This window comes from Rhipicephalus microplus, unplaced genomic scaffold (genome assembly GCF_043290135.1).
Source record: "Rhipicephalus microplus isolate Deutch F79 unplaced genomic scaffold, USDA_Rmic scaffold_42, whole genome shotgun sequence".
In the NCBI taxonomy this organism is placed as follows: Eukaryota; Metazoa; Arthropoda; class Arachnida; order Ixodida; family Ixodidae; genus Rhipicephalus; species Rhipicephalus microplus.
The window spans coordinates 2,285,460-2,305,402 of record NW_027464615.1 but is presented as its reverse complement, the minus strand read 5'-3'; the positions used below and the strand labels follow the sequence as shown (position 1 = coordinate 2,305,402).

The 19,943-nt window shown below is 44.9% G+C and overlaps 1 protein-coding gene across 2 annotated transcripts in view; it reads right to left on the bottom strand.

Moving 5' to 3' along the window:
- The window catches only part of LOC142787014 (uncharacterized), a 267,751-nt gene that overhangs the window by 231,205 nt on the left and 16,603 nt on the right, over positions 1-19,943 (bottom strand). For both annotated transcript variants that reach the window (XM_075884630.1, XM_075884631.1), the window contains exon 3: positions 4,302-4,391. In XM_075884630.1, the coding sequence (XP_075740745.1) occupies positions 4,302-4,391 (90 nt within the window). The remainder of the gene's footprint in view (positions 1-4,301; positions 4,392-19,943) is intronic.

Below are 19,943 nucleotides of genomic sequence, written 5' to 3'. Positions count from 1 at the left end.
AGTCCGTCAGCGCTGTTCGGCTCTGGACTTGCGGGCAGCCGGTCGGCCGAAAACGCCAGCAAACGACGTTTTGAAAATGGACCACGTCGTAATGTCGTGTTTGTGGTTATAGCACATTTCGGCCACGTCATTGGGGTAAAAGATGACGTTAGTCAACTTGTCCGCGTCATCCCACTTGTTTGCGCTCACCAGTTCGTAGTTAGCGAACCAGTCTATCACGCCGGTCTTATCAGCTCCGCTAAAGACCTTGGGCTCTCGCAAACGAAAAACGCCGGGGTTGCTGGGGGATGGAGTGGAACAGCCAGATTGCGCGTTGTTGGTAGCCATGATGGGAGGTAGCGTTCGGTTGCGCAGCTCCAGGTTTAGGCGACGGCGAATGGCAGCACCCAGGTTCAGGCGACGGGGAATGTCAGCACCCTCCATCAATTGAAAAGGGGTTTATTGGCGACTGTTGCGACGGTGCTCCTACGATGAAACACAATGGGGAAAGAGCAACGGTCAAGCACATGCCGGCGATGATCAGCACGAGCCGAGCGAGAGAAGCCCAGCACCCAGTACCCAAGCGGTGGCGATGTTGCTTGCCAACCATGCGTCTTCTTCTTCACACGCCCATGTTTGCAAACGCTTGTCAAAAACAGCCTGCATAAGAGATATTGGGAACAGGTTCTCAGGTACAGGAGGTTGATAAGCGGAAGGAGCCATGGCTTCCAGCTCCTGGCGGACGATTCTTGTGACGTTTGGAGGATTCATGAATGGACGTGGCAACACAGGATCCTCGCAGGCAGAAGTCGAAGCGGTGTTCGGGAGTCGCGAAAAACGATAGTTATAGCGCGAGAACAAAACGACGACACAGAGACAAGAAGGACACGAAAGACACAAGGCGCGTGTCCTTCTTGTCTCTGTGTCGTCGGTTTCTTCTCGTGCTATAACTATCATCATGCCATACCAACTAGCCCAAGCTGCCACATTCGCAGAAAACGTTGAGAGTTTCTCCTGCTTTCGGCTTGTTCGAACCGTGGACATTCCATGACAATCGAGTCAATGATGGTACAGTTTTCTCATATCAGAATGTTGAAGGCTTTGTCGGTTACGCCCTTCAACACATTGCTGGCCTAGTCTAGTTTGGTCTTGTCTTTGTCGGCCTTCCGACACAAGGCGAGCACGTCTGGGATATAGGTAACGTATGACTCGGTGGAAGATCGAACTCGTGACGCGAGTTTCTACCTGGCTGCCATTTGTTGAGCAACTGACAGGCCGAACAAGTCACGGATCATCTGCTTGCACACGTCCCAACTCGTCAGGTCTTCCTCGTGCGTCTCGTACCAGGCGCGTGCAGTACCTCGCAGGTAAAAGATGATGTTGGCCAGCATATGCGTCTCATCCCACATGTATCGCTTGATGACGCGCTCGTATAAGGCGAGCAACTCGTCAACGTCAGTTGTGTCGGTGCCGCAAAATGTACCTGGATCGAAAAGATGGGAAGGGATCACAAGTGACGGAGCAGGCGTAGACTGAACGGACGGCGCACTGCTTTTAGACATCGTGGCTGGGCGAAGCTGAGGTCCGCTACGGAGATCCAGAGTCGAAATGTTACCCATCACCTCCACCAAAATTATGTAACGGGGAGTATTTAATAAGTTAACGCCGCTTGAGCCAACACTGCACCCAGTGTGCAATGATGCAGGACAAGGCAGTCCAGACACGGCCCACAACAACATCGTCGTCTTCATACCTTCTGCGTCATTTCTGCACTCGTGCCTGAGGTACCTTTCTATACCCGTGACAATACGATAAAGTCGCCGAGGAATGCTTAGCATTTAAAACTTGCACTCTGTATTGACAGAAACAGTTCAAACTCCAGTATGCACCAGCGCTCTGCAGTGAAAATTCCAGCATTTCAGGCGATCCCCAGTGTGCGCCAGCGTTACAGAACTCAAGCCAGCGTCCGTACTCGTGCGACCAAGCTGTTTCCCAGTGTGGCCACCGAAGGGCCAGACAATACTCGCGTGTAGTAGTGCCCCCACCGTGTACCAGTGCATAAAACTTATTGGTATCACGCGTCGAGAAGATCGGCGGATGTGCAAGGCTGCCGAGCAGCATGCGTGCAGGGTGGCGGCCGCTTGCGTTCGAAGAAGCGACTCCGCTGTGCAGGCGCGAGAGGCCGAAGCTAGCCGTGAATGTGCACGGCGGTGCCGCGAGGACACTACAGTAGGAGCGCCGGAGGCTGAATTGTCGCGGCAGCGGCGTGCGGATCCAGCCTCGCCCTACTCTCAATCATTCACCCCGTGGGTATGCTGTCATTTTTAAAGACGATAGTCTTTCTTGAAGACCTTCGACGCGAAAATTTTGGTCTATCTGTTTATTTGTCTATTTGTAGCCCCTTAACGATATCAGGTACTCTAAACGGCGCCAGCCGGTACCCCAAACGGCGGGCCCCATCCGCAGCGCCCACCAATGTTGCTCAAGATATAGCGTTCAGATTTGTGCGATTGTCAATTAAAAAGCATTTATTGCGCACATCTGAAACACCATAACACCACGCATACACTCTGTGTGTGCGTCTTTTACTAGAAAATGCATACATAAATAATTTTAAGGACTGTAGCATTTGTCACGCTGCACTGACCATGCGACTCCTGCACAAAAAGGCAAGTGTCTCAAACGCTTTGCTAGGACGGCACGGTGGCGGCACCTACCCGTCGCCTAGCGTTCTACACCTTATCGCCTCTTAGACGGGCGCGCGTTCCCGTCTCAGAGCCGCACGCTTTGTTTTCCAAGATAACTACCAGATAGCGCTCATGTCTCACGATGACGTGGCTTGATGCGCCTGATCACCTCTGCTACACAATCGAGGCACTCTAACGCGGCGCCTCCAGAATACCACGAGGGGCGCTAACTGATTTACGTGTTCTTGTTTGCATCGCTGTTTCAGAAACTGCTGATTCATTCGCACAGCCACTGAGAGACTTCAAGATTCCAAAGAAGAGCTTTGTTGGAGCGTTCGCAAAACGCGGCTGCTCCCGATCACGTCCACTGCGGGTTCTCTATACCAGTTGCCTCACGGTGTCTAGTAGGAAAAGGTTTAGCGCGTTATTCCTTAGCTGTTGTAGCTATTCTAAACGGCTCCGCGTTCGCGGATATTTGGCGTAGCTGCCTTGTCTCCACAATGTAACTCAGCAAAGCATGTTTTTGTTATTCGGACCACTGCGTGACATCAATTTTCATTGATGTAGTGAGAGCCCTAACAGCACACTTGAATAGATGTTTAGGATGAGTTCTTTTTCGCGCGACTTATCTTTTTGTCTTGTGAAGTTTTCCTAAGTTCTGTTAAAAATTGTCTGTTTTAATACTTCATTTTTCTCTTCAATATACACAAAAGCGAGCGTTTGTGAAATAAGTTAGAATAAAAAAGCAAGGTGTGTCAACAGGTTCTTTTATTAGCATTGTTCTCAGTATTAGTAGCCCCTTCGTTTTTTATTTCAATGAATGTGCTTGCAGAGTAGAGCCTTTTTTCCGCCTGCTCTGCGCAAGTACGATTCAAAACTTTTCATACAGTGTGGATGTACAGTGGCACCATTCTTGGTGCGTAGTTCATAGTTATTACCAACAGAAAAAAAAATGGTACGAGTATTCATTGGGCTTGAAAGTACAAGCATATCAAAGTGTCCTTTTACGTGCAGCGCGAGAAAAACAGAAAAGTGTTAAAATATTCACATTTCGCATTATTCAAAATACCTTAAAAGCTCATTTCCTCTTTTGCATACGGGAACTCTCAGTTACGTCGTCTCATGCGATAATCCCGAAATGTGTTGACCTTACTGATTTTTCACAACTCGAAATACAAAGTTCGAATAATCCGAGCGAAAGTTCAGAAACATTATTGACCCGCCTTGTGTACATCAAAATACGCGTAATACCTTGCTGGAAAATTTGATTACTAAAATTATTCATATAAGAGTTTTGCGTCCTGCTGACAATACACACAACCTCCATCAAATACAGGGAGACAAAATAGTAATGCTTTACAGGAGAATAAATTAAAAGAGAAGAACTGCGGCGAGTAGCACCGCCAGATATTATTCTCGGGAAAGGAGGAATGTGCCATGTACAGTCGAGTCTGGGTTTGTTGCGCCCGTGAAGCGTAGTATGGGAAGATATTTGAACCCTCGTTCCCGTTTCTGACATGGCAACGCGAATACCGTGATTCTAACTTAGTCACAATAAAGCACATTAAAATATTGTTTCATGGAATTACACGATGTACGACAAAAGGGCAGGAATCTGACGTAGTGTTAACTTACCTCCTTTGTTGGTTGCCTTTGATACAAAGAAGACACCACATGTGTAGCGGTCGAAAGCCTGGAATAACCGCTCAAACGAGTACGCTCCATCTGGAAGTGAAATGAGATGTCAGAAGGTGTTCTCGAGCAGCTACTCTTCTATAAAATAACTCATAGTGTTATGCTAAGCTCTTATATCAGAGTTTATTGACAAACATCGACAGGTGACTCACCAGACCGGTGATCTTTTAGTCTCAAGAACTATTTGACATTAAATGGCAAGCTTTAAATGTGAACACCTGAATTCTTCAGGTATTTTTTTCATTTATTCTGTGTGACTCGTGGACAATGCAAAACATAGGATAAGTAAAAAATTATTGTCTTTCAATGAGCCAATATAAAACTTCTAATTATTTGTAAAGCATAGAAAACCTCTTTTGAGCCTTAAAAAGGAACTAAAAGCTGTTATTGAGCCTCTGAACAGGTTTCGCCAATACATTTGTGTGTTTCACAAAAGAGTCGGCGGCCAACTGTAGTGTTAACACTTTGCCGTTCAAGAGCTCGTTCCGCAGCATTTCTGGTGTCAGCCTCGTTGGTTGAGCTAAAATGATGTTATTCATGACTGAGAATAAGAAGATATGCGAATCAAGTAAACAAAAAAGACACACTTTTGCCGCAAGAACAAAGCAATGAATATATTTGAAAAAATATTTAAACTTCACACAACAACCATCAAGCCACTCGATACATGTAGCGCACAGCTGAAGCACAAACAACGCGCAGATACACACAGGAGATGCGTGAACTAAGAAATGACATTTCTTTGTGTTTGAGCAACATAGTCCAAATCTTGACAGTGCAGAAGCACACATGCTTAGAGATATTATCCTGAAGGCGCAGCGTGGAGTTGGTTGGTTGTTCCTCAGAGTCCTGGCGCAAACCACCACGGGGGATCAGTCATGAAACGGACGGCACCTCATTTGTGAGATGGAATTGTTTTACCAGGCGGATTATTTAAATAAGGATGTTTAAATAAAAAAACAATTGGTAAACGATAGATACAATAAATAGAGGTAATACAAAAGATGAACAGGCTATCATGGTTTGAAATAAAGTTCATTTATGCCTCAGCTTAACAATCTATTCGTTTTGTTGCCTTTAGGGAATCGCATACGGCCTCGCAAACGTTCCTGTAGCTAAATCCCTTTTCAGTTGCTCTAAAGGAAAGGACCACCGGAAGGGATAAATCTAGAGTCAACCTATGGAGAGGTTTTTCAAACAGTCTCTTCCCGTTATTTGTATATAACCTGCATGTTAAGAGGAAATGGTGAAGGGATTCACTCTCGTTGCAGTGGAGGCATAGGGGTGACTGTACCAGACCATACCCGTGTAGATGAAAGTTCAGGAGACGGGGAACTCGGCATCTTAGTCTCGTAATTGATATCTCCGCCATTCTTGAGGAGCAGCATCGATTTTTGATGATGAGTAAAAGATGAGTAAAATCAGACCTTGCCAAGCGAGATTTTTCAAACTGATCTGACATAATAAATTTCTAAAAGCGCGCCACGGCAATAAATGCTAGCTTCGGCAACAAACAAATTATGGGATAATTATGTGAGGTCACTGCGAGTGCATCTGCATATTCATTGAGGGTTAAACTTTTATGCCCTGGTATTCATACTAAGTGAATGGGTCGTAAATGTCTTAGAGCAAGGGCGTAAAATATTCCGCTTGATAAATAGGTGTAAAATCGGGTAAACGAATAAAAAAACCAATCCAACACTGAAGATGCAATTCCGACTCCTGCCTTCTCTTCGCAAACTGAAGCATCAGTTGCTATTATGTCTAATCTTGCCAGGTGTTCTTTCAAAATGGCACTTAGGTATCTAGTGGGGAGAGTTTTGCAATTATTAGGAAATATATTGTCAAATTTCATTTTCATTGTTTGAATAGGTGTTTTCAGTACCCATCTGCGCTTCCTGCCAGGAGGTGGCGTCGTATACAAGATTCTTATGCACTTTTTTTTTTCGTTCCACATTACGAGGGGCACAGAAAGTGGTCAATCTTCCGCGGTGTCGCAATGGCAGTTTTGAAATAGAAATACATTACACGAGCGTTGCCTGACAAAATAACGCTTGTGCTTCTCTGAAATCTGCGCATGGCCAACGGTAAGTAGCTCGTCATTCATACGCAGGCACATGCACGGCCCGCGGTTCAGTTGCTAATTCAAAGCGCTGCATTCGTTGAGAGACGAAATTTGCAAAGAGACTAAGAGACTAAGTCAGTAGGAGATATATCACATAAAGACTAGAATTCTGAGAAGATGAACGTTATCAAGTGCCTAATGCAAGTGGGGCAGTGATTATGTGAGAGAAAGCTGGGGTGAACACGCCCTCCCTTTCCTGTAGCGAGGCATTCTCAGTTGAGTGTTGCTCGGCGAAATAACTTAGTGAAGAAAGACAGTTGTCCTTTCTGCGTGCGGCAGTCAAGGCGATTAGATTACCTGCTTCACGAGATGATGTAAGAAAGGTTGGTTCAATATCTGAAGGTAGAATGGCTTATTATTTTGGGGGTGAAAGTAGCCAAATCTTAGTCGCATTACGGGGGCAGCATGCCCTACTTCTATCGTTTTTTCAGGTAACTCCAAGAACAGGCAGTTATTTGGTGTCTAAAATTTGAGCCTCATTTTTAGTGGGTAATCTATAAAGTCTTTTGGCGCATGTTGTTTGGTGTTGGCCTAGTTCAGCCAACAATGCCGCTTTGTCATCAGTGAATCTAAGTCTGTATTTTGACATCTTCGATAGGTAGATAACGGCTGCTGCTTTAGATCAGCCAAATAGGTTGTTGTAAAGACAGCTTTTAGGTCTTGTCCTTCTTTGCCTGAAATAATCTACACTGCGGTTCACAATGCAGCTGCCATATTAGGGACATTTTTAATCGTCATATTTGCAAGAAGGAAGCAGGCACGTGTCGCCTAAGTGGGGAATTTCACCTATGCAGAGTAATATAATACAACCCCTACCTTTATATACTACCTACAGGCGCAGAGCAATTCGAAACACTCATCGGATATACGTATAAAACTCCTCCCAATCTTTCTAAATCAAAGACCTCCGGACATCATTTTAACTACGGGTGCACAACACTCTCAGACCGCGCAGAAAGGCCATTCTGGGCGATCAGGCGAGCCATTCAAACCTGAGTAATTGCACAAAGGGCATACAGAGTAGCGGGCACGTATGTGCACTTCTACCCGATACGCCCTTCATGAATTCGCGGCACAGACGCTGTAAAACAGGTCTTGTAACGTGAGAGCGCTAGAGAGCTCGTGTCGCGGAAATTCTGCCCTCCGTGACGGCACCATACGTTGTGAGCGAAAAATCGTCTGCAAGCGAAACAATCGAGAAAGAAGCGAATAAAACAAAGATGTAAATTTTCGGTCCCACTGAGGATCAAACCCTGGCCGTTCGGGTGGTAAGCAGGTATTTTACCACAAAGCCAGAACACTATTGTTTTTCTCTGATGCTTGAAATCATCATCAGTAAAGTACACACAACATACTTCATCAGAAGTCAGGCAAGCACCCTCAAGCGTCAAGCACGGGAAGGCTCTCCGGAACGGGGTCAAAAGTCGTCATGACACTGCGCACTTGAGCAGATGCTTCTCGGAAGACGGATCTCGTTGACCGTGGTCGCTCGGCGTGTCTATCAATCATGCGACTTTTCCATAGTAAATAAAGTCCTAAAAACATAAACAGCTCATAAGGAGTATTATCAGTCAGACTGATAAGGAGTATTATCAGTCAGTATACTCTTTATCATAAGGAGTATTATCAGTCAACCTAATATCATGAGCTGTGATTGGAAGTTCTTTTCCTAATGTTCTTTTTAGAATGTCCCCAAAAAGTATCACGACAATGAATAAAACAATGCTCTATAGTCTCAGGTTGGTTGCAGAGTCTACAATTCACTGTCCAGGGTACGTGTATTGATTTTTTTATTCAGCCACGTATTCACTTGCAGCGTAGAAGTGTGCATTTTAAAGAAACATTTTCGCTAAAGGAGATGTTCACATTCTACGTACATGAAAAAATACATCCTGACCAGGCAAAAGCAAATATGGCTTTCGATAAAAATGTTCGGGGAAAAAGTTATTCACAAGTGCAGTGGTTACATTTGTTCTGTCAATAGTACAAAAACACTCTAAGCTGAAGCTGGTTTTCAAAAAATTGGCAGTATCAACAATTTCTTTTAGGAATCCCCAGAATGGCAATCTCTCAGCAACGCTTGTTCTGCCATAAATAAAAGGAAGATGGTAAGATAGACGGTTACGAACAATCGGTAAAATTAAGGGGGGGGGGCACACATCCTTGAGGTAAACAAATCACAACACCAACTGTCGCACGAACAAATGCACAAGGCACAGGCCACCCTTTTCAAGCGGAAGAAAAAATTGTCTCTTCTCTGGGGTTCCCTGGAAGAGCTCAGAATAAAGCAGCCAAATATCCTATGAAAGACTTGAATGTGCACGCGAGAGCAGTGCAACACCTGCGGAATGTAAATAAGCTTCGATGCAAGGATTATATTGCACGCTTTCGCTTTGGCAAAAAATGGAAAGCTTCCGTCTATGCCATGTTGCCATCTTTTGGCGGATCATAGTTATCACAGCGGTCTAGTGTGGGCCGCTGTTAGGATAGTTATCAAGAGGCACACCAAGGTACTTCATAGGAGTCGCATTCCCAATAAATATTTGTGAAGACCGAAGGAAGGACGGAAGGAAAACAAGGGGAAAAGAACAGCAGGGAGGTTAACAAGCCTATAGGCAGGCGATTCGCTACCCTGCGCATGGGAGAGGGATGAGGGAGATGAAAGATAGAGAGCAGAGAGGGAAGAGAGAAACACAGCACATTCGGCAGCACACGCGCGCACACTCAGTCATAGTGTAGTCTTGTCTTTCGCGGTGTGTGACGCTGCTGTTACAGTCGCTTGTTCAAGCCCGTGTCGCGTAGGAATTTCGATAGAGCTTTCGTCGCCTTCTGTTGCAATGTCTTCTCTCGGGCACTTGACAGAATAGTGTCCACAGACATTTGGCTGTTGTCGATGCGCGCGAAAACGGACGCCAGTGACTGTCTCTGGATTTCATACAAAGGACAGTTACACAGGATGTGGTGTTGCGTCTCTTCGCAATGACAAGCATCGCAGAGAGCGTTGTCGGCCATTGATATGACAAAGGAATAAGATTTGGTAAATGCCACTCCTAGCCATAGGCGATGAAGAAGGGTGGCTTCCCTTCGGTCGAGTCTAGTGGGCATGCGAAGAGCCATCAAAGAAGACAGGTGGTGAAGACCGAAGGAGTTTGGGCCCACATGCCTAGCCAGAATCCACTACTTTTACCAAATTTATGCTAGCGCCAGTGACTTGACAGAATAATAAAGAAGTGTTGACTGCTTACTGAACGCCAGGTGTATCAGCGCAAAAGAAGACAATGTCGTCTGCATAAGCTGGAACTTTAACTTCTTAAGCATCATATCAGTAGCTTCTTATGCTAGACTTTAGAAGAACACCTAAACAAAATGGTTCCAGATAAATTGCAAAAAGCAAAGGCGAGAGCGGACATTCCTGACATGCAGACAAATTTACCTCTATTGGAAAGTGTGGACTTTACAATTAGCCAAGTTGTGAACTTCTTATACCAGAAAGAAATAACATTGTAAATAACATTGAAATAACAATAAGGGGATGCTACCGCTGCTAGCATGGCCTTCAAATTGTCGTTCTTCATGCAGATCCTCCTGTCATGGTCAGCCGCCTTGCCCTTAAACCTCGTCAACACCGAAGCATGCCCGTTTCGCCTCGTCCCACAGCCGACAAGGCCCGTCTTCGAATCCGTCAACGCGGACACCCGCAAGAACCTCTGGCCCTTACCGTTTATTCTGAACTTACCCCGCTACTAGGTCTGGCAACCACAAGTGCGGCGGATTTATCCACAACCATCAAGAAGTTCCACAACCATCAGTGCGGCGGATTTATCTGCCTGACTACAAAAGCCCTCCTCTCTCCGTAGCCAGTTGGGGCACGCTACCGCTGCGAGCATGGCCTTCAAATTGTCGTTCTTCACGCCGGTTGGTTTCATACCCCACGCCTTCTGTATTCGTTCTAACGATCCTTTTTTGTTAGCGGTGTCGTGCCTCGCTGAAGTGCTTGACTTCTGCCGCAAAACTGTGTATGAATCCCTTTTTGAATACTGTGCAACGCGCCACCTTATCGGCCTACTTCTAATTCTGTCGGGTGATGTCGAGATGAACCCGGGACACCCGGAAACTTTAGAAAGCCTTGCAGAAAAGGTATCCTGCTAAGAACTTACGCAATCTACCATTCGGGACGAACTTGCATCTATCCGCTTGGCTCATGCTAACATCGAAAATTTTGTCGGCAACCTCTCGTCACGTCTAGATGAGGTTGAAAAAAAAGTCGACATAAACCAGTGCAAAAGCCAACCTCTCGAACCCCCCCCCCCCTCCCTCCGAAATTGCTTCTCTTTCTTCTGAGGTAAAACAACTCGCTGACAAATGTGATGACGCTGAAAATCGCCTACGCCAATAGAATCTATTGTTCTTCGGAATTAAAGACGAAAATGCAGGAACTTGGGCCGAATCTGAAGCAAAAATAATTTCTTTTTGCGCCACGAACCTCGAAATAATCATGAACAACGCAGCTTTAGAGCGTGCGTACCGGCTCGGTCGCTACTGCGCCGACAAAATGCGCCCAATTATCGTTAAGTTTGCGCACTTCAAAGATAAATCTAGAATCCTCCGGTTTTTTCGGAAACTGAAGGAAACAACCTTCTTTATACGGGAAGACTGTTCAGCACGCGTGCGCCTCGCAAGGCAAAAGTTATACTCTTTTGGGCAGCAAAGTAACGCAACCTTTAAAATCCGCTTTGACAAACTGACAATTGATAAGAAACAATACACCTACGATGCAATGACCGATTCTGTTGTTGAACTAACCACATAGCAATTTCCACGTGCCCACAAGTCCGCTCTCTCTCATGCTAACGTTCCAAGCAAGCACTTCACAGCCTTTTCAGCTTTCCATAACGCAACTTTAATGCTTACTAACGTCCGGAGCTACCTGCCCAAAAGAGAAACCGTTGAAGCTCTTCTGGAAGATAACAGTACTGATCACGCGATATTTACTGCATCTTGGCTTAACCCAGACATTCAGGATAACGAACTACTTTCCGCAAAATCTTCAGACTGCATTCACAGGAAAGAGGACGGAGTGCCGGGGAGGCGGGGTTGTGGCGCTTGTAAAGCCTAGTTTGCCTTCCTCCAGAATTGATGCAGAATGCTGTCATGAAATCCTGTGTGTAAATGTAACTTTTCTAACCAGTAAAACAGTACTAATCACATGTTATCGAGCTGCGACTCTGACGATAATTTTACACAAGAACTCTACTCTGTTGTCTTAGACCTAACTTCTCGCTTTCCCCGTTCAAACTTCTTGTTGTGTGGCGACTTCAATTTCCCAGACATTGATTGGGTTCACCTAGCTGCTCACTCACCCCTTTTAAGAAACTTTCTAGGTTTGTGCCTTATGTTTAATTTTGCCCAAATGGTTACTATGCCCACTCGTGGTACCAACATACTCGATTTATTTTTGGTCTCAACTCCCGATCTTGTAAACTCAGTTCAATGCGTAGATGATATCAGTGACCATAAAATTTTATTAATTGGCCTTTCCATTCCTATTTCTACCCGACAACCTCTCAATAAGTACATCCGCGATTATAACAAAGCCAATTTTTTCAAATTAATGATGAACTGGCAGATTTCTATGAAACGTTTTTCCTTGTGCTGCTTTGCGAACAGTTCAACAAAACTGGGCGTTATTTAAAAACAAATTGTTGTCCCTAATTGACAGACATGTACCTATAATCTGTATTCGCGGGGATGCCGAAAGACCATGGTACTCTAATTCCTTGAGGAGGCTGTCAAAAAAGAAAAAACGCCTCTTCAGAGAAGCCAAGTTATCAAAATCCCCTGTTAAATGGGAAAAGTATCGCACATGTTTGCGGGAATACACTTCACTGTTAAAAAATGCAAAAAGGCATTTCTTCGTTCATGATCTCTTCGGCATCCCGCGTGACAACCCACAAAAATTTTGGAAGTATTTGTCTCCTAAAAACAGCGCTGCTCAAAACTTGCCATTTACTAATCCCGATGGTTCGGCCGTTTCCGCCACTGACTCCGCCGAAATCATGAATTCCCATTTTCATCTATATTCACGCATGAACCCTCCACCGATGTTCCGTCCTTGCCGCCCAGAGACTTCCCGCAGATGCCACGCATTTTGTTAAAAGCGAAGGAATAGCAAATCTAATCAACAACCTTAAATTCTCGAGTTCCCCTAGCCCAGGCAATATAGCCGCTAAAATAATGAAAAGCACAAAAATAATATCCAGTCGTATTGTACAATTTATTTTTAACCAATTCCTTGACACTGGTTATATTCCCAAAGACTGCAAGATCAGTAAAATCACCCCCATGCCCAAATCAGGAAGCCCTTCAGTCCCCTCAAACTATCGTCCTATTTTATTAACATGCATTGCCTGCATGCTGCTAGAACACGTAATCTACTCCCACATTGCAACTCATCTGGACCAAAATTTTTTCTAACCAGCACGGGTTCCGGCGTGGACTGTCGCGCGAGACACAGCTGTACAAATTTTCTACTGACCTTCATTTTAACCTACACTCCTCTTTTCAAACAGACGTAATATACCTCGACTTTTCCAAAGCTTTCGACCGTGTTCCCCACCACCGTATAATAAGTAAACTTTCTTGTCTCAGCATAGACCCCTTAGCCCTATCTTGGATTAAAAATTTTTTGACCGGTCGTGTTCAGTATACTGCTGTCGCGAATAATGAATGAACCCGTGTGGATGTAGTTTCCGGTGTACCGCAAGGTTCCGTTCTTGGGCCTCTTTTGTTTATAATCTTTATTATTGATATTACAGACAAAATTTCATCCACCATCCGCCTTTTTGCAGACAATTGTGTGCTTTACCGTCGCATCTCATGTTGCACTGATCAAATTACACTCCAGGATGACTTGTCTAACATACATAATTGGTGTTCGCGGTGGCTAATGCAGCTTAAAACACAAAAATGTAAATTCATGCAAGTTTCGTGCAAGCGCATTAACTTTTCCTTCCAGTATTCTGTGAACTTCCAACCCTTAACCCAGGTCGACTCCTATCGTTATCTTGGCGTCATAATAACAAGTAAACTAACATGGTCCGAGCACTTAGAACAACTAGTCTCCGCTTCAGCAAAATTACTTGGCTACATTAAAAGATCGCGTACGTCCTGCCCACCGCAAATCCGAAAATTAGCTTACGAAACCTTCACGCGTACTAAACTTGAATATGCTTCTGGTATTTGGAAAGCTCAACAAAATTACCTAATCGACGCTTTAAAAGTCATTCAAAATCGCGCTGCAAGATTCATCACCTCACAATACAGTTCTCGCTTAAGTATTACCAGTATCAAACTATCCCTCAACCTCCCTCTTCTAGAAATTCGGCGCAAGGTCATTTGGCTCTGCCTTCTGCACAAACTATACCATAATTTCCCGTCGCAACGCAACACCGTTTTTCTACCTCCCGCCCGTTCATCGCGTCGCCTCTTTAACTCCCTATGTTTACAGCGCTTACATGGTTCAACTAACGCTTTCAATAAATCATTTTTACTTACTGCCATCGAAGACTGGAATACCCTGCCTGAATCCATAGTGCACGAACAAAACCCCTTAAAATTTGAACAGCTAATCACGAATCACTTGATATGTTAGTTAATTTACAGTTGTTGCGGTTTTTTTTCACGTATATATATATTTTCCTTCTGTTGACATGGTTTTTTATCATGTAGTTCACTTTCGATTATACTTTGTACCATTGAAAATCATGCATCTGTTGAATTGTGTTTTTGCCTCCCCCTTATGTAATACCCCGCAAGAGGCCTTTAAGGGTGCAATAAATGATGATGATTATAAAGTACATCACCCAGTTGCAGGTGTCTCAGGAGCCAGAACAAAAAAGCCTGCTGTACCTTATCAAATAATTTTGAAAGTCTTTTTGAAGGAGGGTTACTTGGTCTGTGCTTCCATTAGCACACTCAAGAACTGAACGTGCAATATGAATGTTTGTCTGTATAGAGCGACCGTGAATTACACATGTTTGCTGGTCACCTACACATTTGGTATTCATGGTCTGTAGCAGATTTGTCAACAATTTAGCAAATATTTTCTTGTCAACGTTGCATAACGATATATGCGTATATTCGTTAGGTCTTTAATGCGTCAGGATTAGCACTTTTCGGGATTATAGCTGTATGGACCTGGTAAAAAGAAGAAGGAAGTTCACCGCGTTCATAAGCCTCTATAAAAATTGTTCAAGGAAAGGTATCAGAAGTTATTCTGTATCAGAAGTATTCTTGTTCTTCTGCAACGTTGTTATTGCAAATCTAATTTCCTCTCTGGTTACGGGCCCATCTACAGTGAGTCTATCATCATCTTGTAACTGAGGCACAAGGGCAATGAAGTGGTCAGCTTCTTCCTCAAAATTCTCCCGAAGCTTAGCTGTGGTGAACAAAGTTTTGTAATAATCTTCAAATGTGGCTCTTATTTGACAAATCTCTGTGCATTGGAAACCCCGCGACTCAATTTGCAGTATCTCTTCAGAAAGTGCATATCTCTTATCATCCCCGATTGATTTTGTGGTGGGTTCCTCTTCAGCGAAATGGCTAACACGGGAACGAATCTTTGCTCCTCTGTATAAATCTGTATCATGTGTTTGTATCTGCGTTCGAATCACATTTATCTCGTCCACGTACGATCCCGGCTGTTGACTTTCAAAAGTATGCAGCTTAAGAAGTGAATCATAAAAATGACGTTTTTCAGCTTTTTAGGAGCGAAGCTCTTTGAAGCGGCACCCATTCGTCCCTCGTAGTCGTAGTCGTAGTGTGTAACAAGTGTCACATTTTCACCTTCTAGGTGGTGCCGGTGGTAGATTACTCCTGCGCTTTGTTGAACAATAAAAAGTTCGCGGCGTGCGCGTTAACGAAAAGCCAAATGCTCCTGTCTATCGTTCCCTATTAGCAGCCATTGGCATGTACATTGAACACTATCTGACAAGAAAGGGTTGCTAGGTTATACTCGCTGGGTGTAACCTCCTTAGTTTTAAAAAGGTTTTGCGTGCGAGCATTGAGTCGCAGTGCCGTGAATACAATGAACTGGTATATACCATGAACTCGGGGTGGTTAAATGTGGGAAGTAAATACGAAGCGCAAGCTGTTAGAAAGTAAAAACCGAATGCTCCTGTCTATCGTTCCCTAATAGCAGCCATTCGCATGTACATTGAGCACTATCTGACAAGAAAGGCTTGCTAGGTTATACTCGCTGGGTGTAACCTCCTTAGTTTTAAAAAGGTTTTGCGTGCGAGCATTGAGTCGCAGTGCCGTGAATACAATGAACTAGTATATACCATGAACTCGGGGTGGTTAAATGTGGGAAGTAGATACGAAGCGCAAGCTGTTAGAAAGTAAAAGCCAAATTCTCCTGTCTCTCATTTCCCATTAGCAGCTATTGGCTTGTACATTGAGCACTATCTGACAGCAAAAGGTTGCTACGTTATACTCGCTGGGCGTAACCTCCTTAGTTTTAAAAAGGTTTAGCGAGCGTTGGGCCACAGTGCCATGAATACAGTGAACTAGTATATACCATGAACTCGAGGTGGTTAAAGGTTGGAAGTAGACCCGAAGCGCAAGCCGTAAGAAAGTGTGCGTGTGCCACCTCTTCTTTAGTCCTTGGAATGTCCGCTGGATGGCGGTGCTTCTATATGGGGAATATATGATGAAAAGATGCAAGATTGTGGTATTTGGAGTGTTGAATAGATGGACGAACGGACACACAGATGGATGCATGGATGGACGCACGAACAGACGCACGCATGGAAGGGCGCATGGACGCATGGACGGTCACACAGACGGACGCATGGATGGACGGAACCAAGAACGATTGGACGGACGAATGCTTCGCCCCATTGTCCATCGTTAACTCCGCGAATACGCTGCCAATTTTTTCTTCGCGCTATTTTACAAGAAATACTAATGGCCTGATACCTAACTCTTTCCTTGAACCTTTCCCATTGAGCGAAATATGGCAGCTGTCGACACTGTGTTACCTGTTGTATCGATTCTCTCACTACTTTAACAAAACAACCTTCGCGCAACAATTGTACGTTAGGCTTCCATACGCCCCATTTTAGAGGGGTTTCAGGAAAAATTTCAGGACCCCAAGAAACAGTGACCAGTCAATGGTTTGTAGAGAATATGGGCTTTACAGCATAATTATGAATGTGAGACCATAGGCTTAGAGATACATATACACGGTCAAGCTGAGCATGAGAGATGCCTTGAAAGTGCGTGAACCTAACCGATGATGGTGCATGCGCTCCCACATCTATTAAATTGTGGTTATTCAATAACTTCTGCAGTAAGGTTGCACTTGCATCATAACAATTTGTTATATATGAATGATCTCTCGCTTCACAAACACATACTCCAAAAACTATATCACAGTTCTCTCAGTGTTTAGCAGCGAAGTTAAAGTGAGGAAAAAAGCATTCCTGCCATGAGCTTTGGAGGGAGCATAGACACAGATAAACTTCCAAATATGGGAAACAAAATATAAGTCGCAACAAAGGAGGCGTCCTTCCCCATCAACTTGTAGCGACGTCAAAGTATAATGCAAGTGCTTTCTAACTAATAAAATGCATGCAGCAGCTGCGCCACGTGCTGGGCTGATGTATAAGTTGTAATCTCGGAAAACTTCCAGTGCAATATTAGTGTCATGAGCAGCCGAAATCTTAGTCTCTTGCACTGCAACTACGTCAGTGTTGTACTGCTCAAGCACCTGGTGCAACTGCAACTGACGCCTTACATTTCTCAAGCTACGCACGTTGAGTGTCGCTACACACATGAGAAATGTTGGCGCGGTACCCATTTTCCTATCTTAATACTTTTGTAGGTCACCTTTAGCCAACGGACAACCCGAGGCTTTACCTCCTTTGCACATTTTAGGAGCACGTTCCTGAAGACGCTGGCATAGGTGGCGCGTTCTTCGGTCCCCAAAGAAAGTGACACGTGGACCAATTGAAGACACTTGCTTTGTCGTCTCTGGCGCACTCGTTGTTGCTTCATCGGTTACCGGTGCCTGATGCTTCCTTGTCTGACCGCTATTCATTGCTTCTTGTTCCTTATTGTCAGAAGGCGTGTCCTTAAGGTCTTCTAAGTGGTGTTCTTCTGCAGCATCGCATTCATTTATGCTTTTACTGGCGTCGTTAGCGATGTTATTTTGCCTACCGATGGTATCTATGGACAACTGTTCAGCTTCCTTTAAGGCACCTTCTGCTCCTCTCGCTGCTTCTCCTGTCGCATAAACCACCTCCGTGGCATCCATAAGATGATCGAGATGTTCCTCTTCTGTGCCCTGGCCAGAACGGAATTTGTGGGCATAAGTCGACATGCAGTCATCCGACGAGTCACCAAATCGATGGCACTGCAAGCACCTTGGTGTTTTGCACTGTCGACGGACATGCCCCACTCGCTTGCACTGAAGACACAATGGAGACCTACCGAATATGAGTACGAGGCATTGCTGGCCATAAATAAACATAAGGTGTAGTATTGAGCTCACAGTGATGGTGTGCTTGAGCTTCAAGGCAACGTCCCTATTTTCGTCATCCATTGTTCCATTCCTGCACATCTCCATGCCTGTTTCTCAACGGGCTTCACTACGTCGTAAGCTTGGAACGCCTCTTCAACACGTCATGATTCGAGACGAGGGGGAAGCCAAAGAAGTGTCAGCCTAATATTCCTAGTCTGTGGATCTAGCACCGTGCACTTCAGCCCTTTAACATGCACCCCAAGTGATGAGTTTCTGTTTTACCATGCTGCTTGCACACGTAACCATCCATACATGGTTCATTTCATACTGGCCACCTCCTATGATGTCCACTGTTCTCACCACTTTAAGCAGCGCGTCACGGAAGTTTGGGGCATGGTACGGCCAACCAAACAAGTCGGCATAAAAGAAAACGCAATTCGAAAGGTCGTAACCGGTTACAAGACGTGGCAGGACGACTTTATAGCTTGAGTCTCCATCATGAAACGGAGTCGATGATCCTCGGCCATTGGCCGATACGCTATTCCCAGCAGAGAGCAGAGCATTACTTGCAACCGCTTCGGAAAAAAAAACGCTACATAAATGTCACGTAGTGGAAGGAGTCTCCTTAACGCATCTCGTTCGAGAGCTGCCACGACGAAAACGAGTCCATTCGGTGATTCGTAGGCGCATTTAGGAGTGTGGCAGCTTGGGCTAGTTGGTATGGCATGACGATAATTATAGCGCGAGAACAAAACGACGACACAGATTTCGTGTCCTTCTTGTCTCTGTGTCGTCGTTTGTTCTCGCGCTCTCACTCTCGTCACGCAATTGGGAGGCCATCAAACTACGTCGAAATAGGCCGGGATAGTGCAGTCGTCACCGCTGAAAACACAGAGCAAATATCAAACGACTCTTAAAATGGACAACTATGTTCATCTAGTGAAAAACATATCGAGCCTTTCCAGAAGCGTTCGTCAGACAAACAGCAAACGCTAGATAATGTGCTGCTATCTGCGAGGCATTGTGAGACTCTTTATGGCCTCTTGAAGTGCGAGTGCGTGGCGTGTATCTTGGAGGACATGCGACTCTTGCTTTACATCAAAAAACTGTACGTACTGTCCTCGCGCGTGCTCGTACAATGTACTTTGTGCGCGCACGCGAATGTGTGTGTGAGCGTGTGAGTGTGTGCGTGTGTGTGCTTGTGTGTGTGTATTTGTGTGTGTAACAAAGCACATTATAACGTATGCACTTAACGGTCGAAGGGCGCACTAGGGGTCAGATTTCGCTATCGCATTCTTCGCTATCGCTATCGCTATCGCAAGCTTAAGGGTCCCCCAATTTTTGAAAAGATGATCGATTGATGTTTTCCAGGTGCCGGCAAGGAATAATGCTTGTGACGATGGCTGGATTCATAAGATGCAACTGATCGGCTTACATACCGTCAAGGGCCTGGTCAGAAGAGAGGGAATAAACATCTTTATTTAATTATTCTTTATATTTCGTCTTCAGGTTGGTATTCCTCATCCAGGAAACCATAGGATTTCGCCAAGTCGACAGCCCTTTTCACCAGCTGACGCTGATCGTCGAGGGTGGGGCTAGCTAAGGCTCACACAGAAGGTTCGAGACCGCACGCGATTATAAGATAGCGTGGATCCGAAATGTTCTGTGAGTTGCGCATCGTGAAGTTATTCAAGCACAGTGAATAGGAGCGTTCCAGGAACTACCAAGAAGATCTCAGCCTTCGCAGCTCGTATTGCTGTGGTAGAAAATACCGCGACTGATTACGAAGGAATCGAGAAAGCAATCCAAGTGATGAGAAGCTGGACGCAACATGATAGACCATAAATTCAAGTCACTGAGTTGTTCACCGCTCACTGCGTATGTGAGTGAAACCGGTAATGGTGAAGACACATGCAATAAAATTATGCGATAA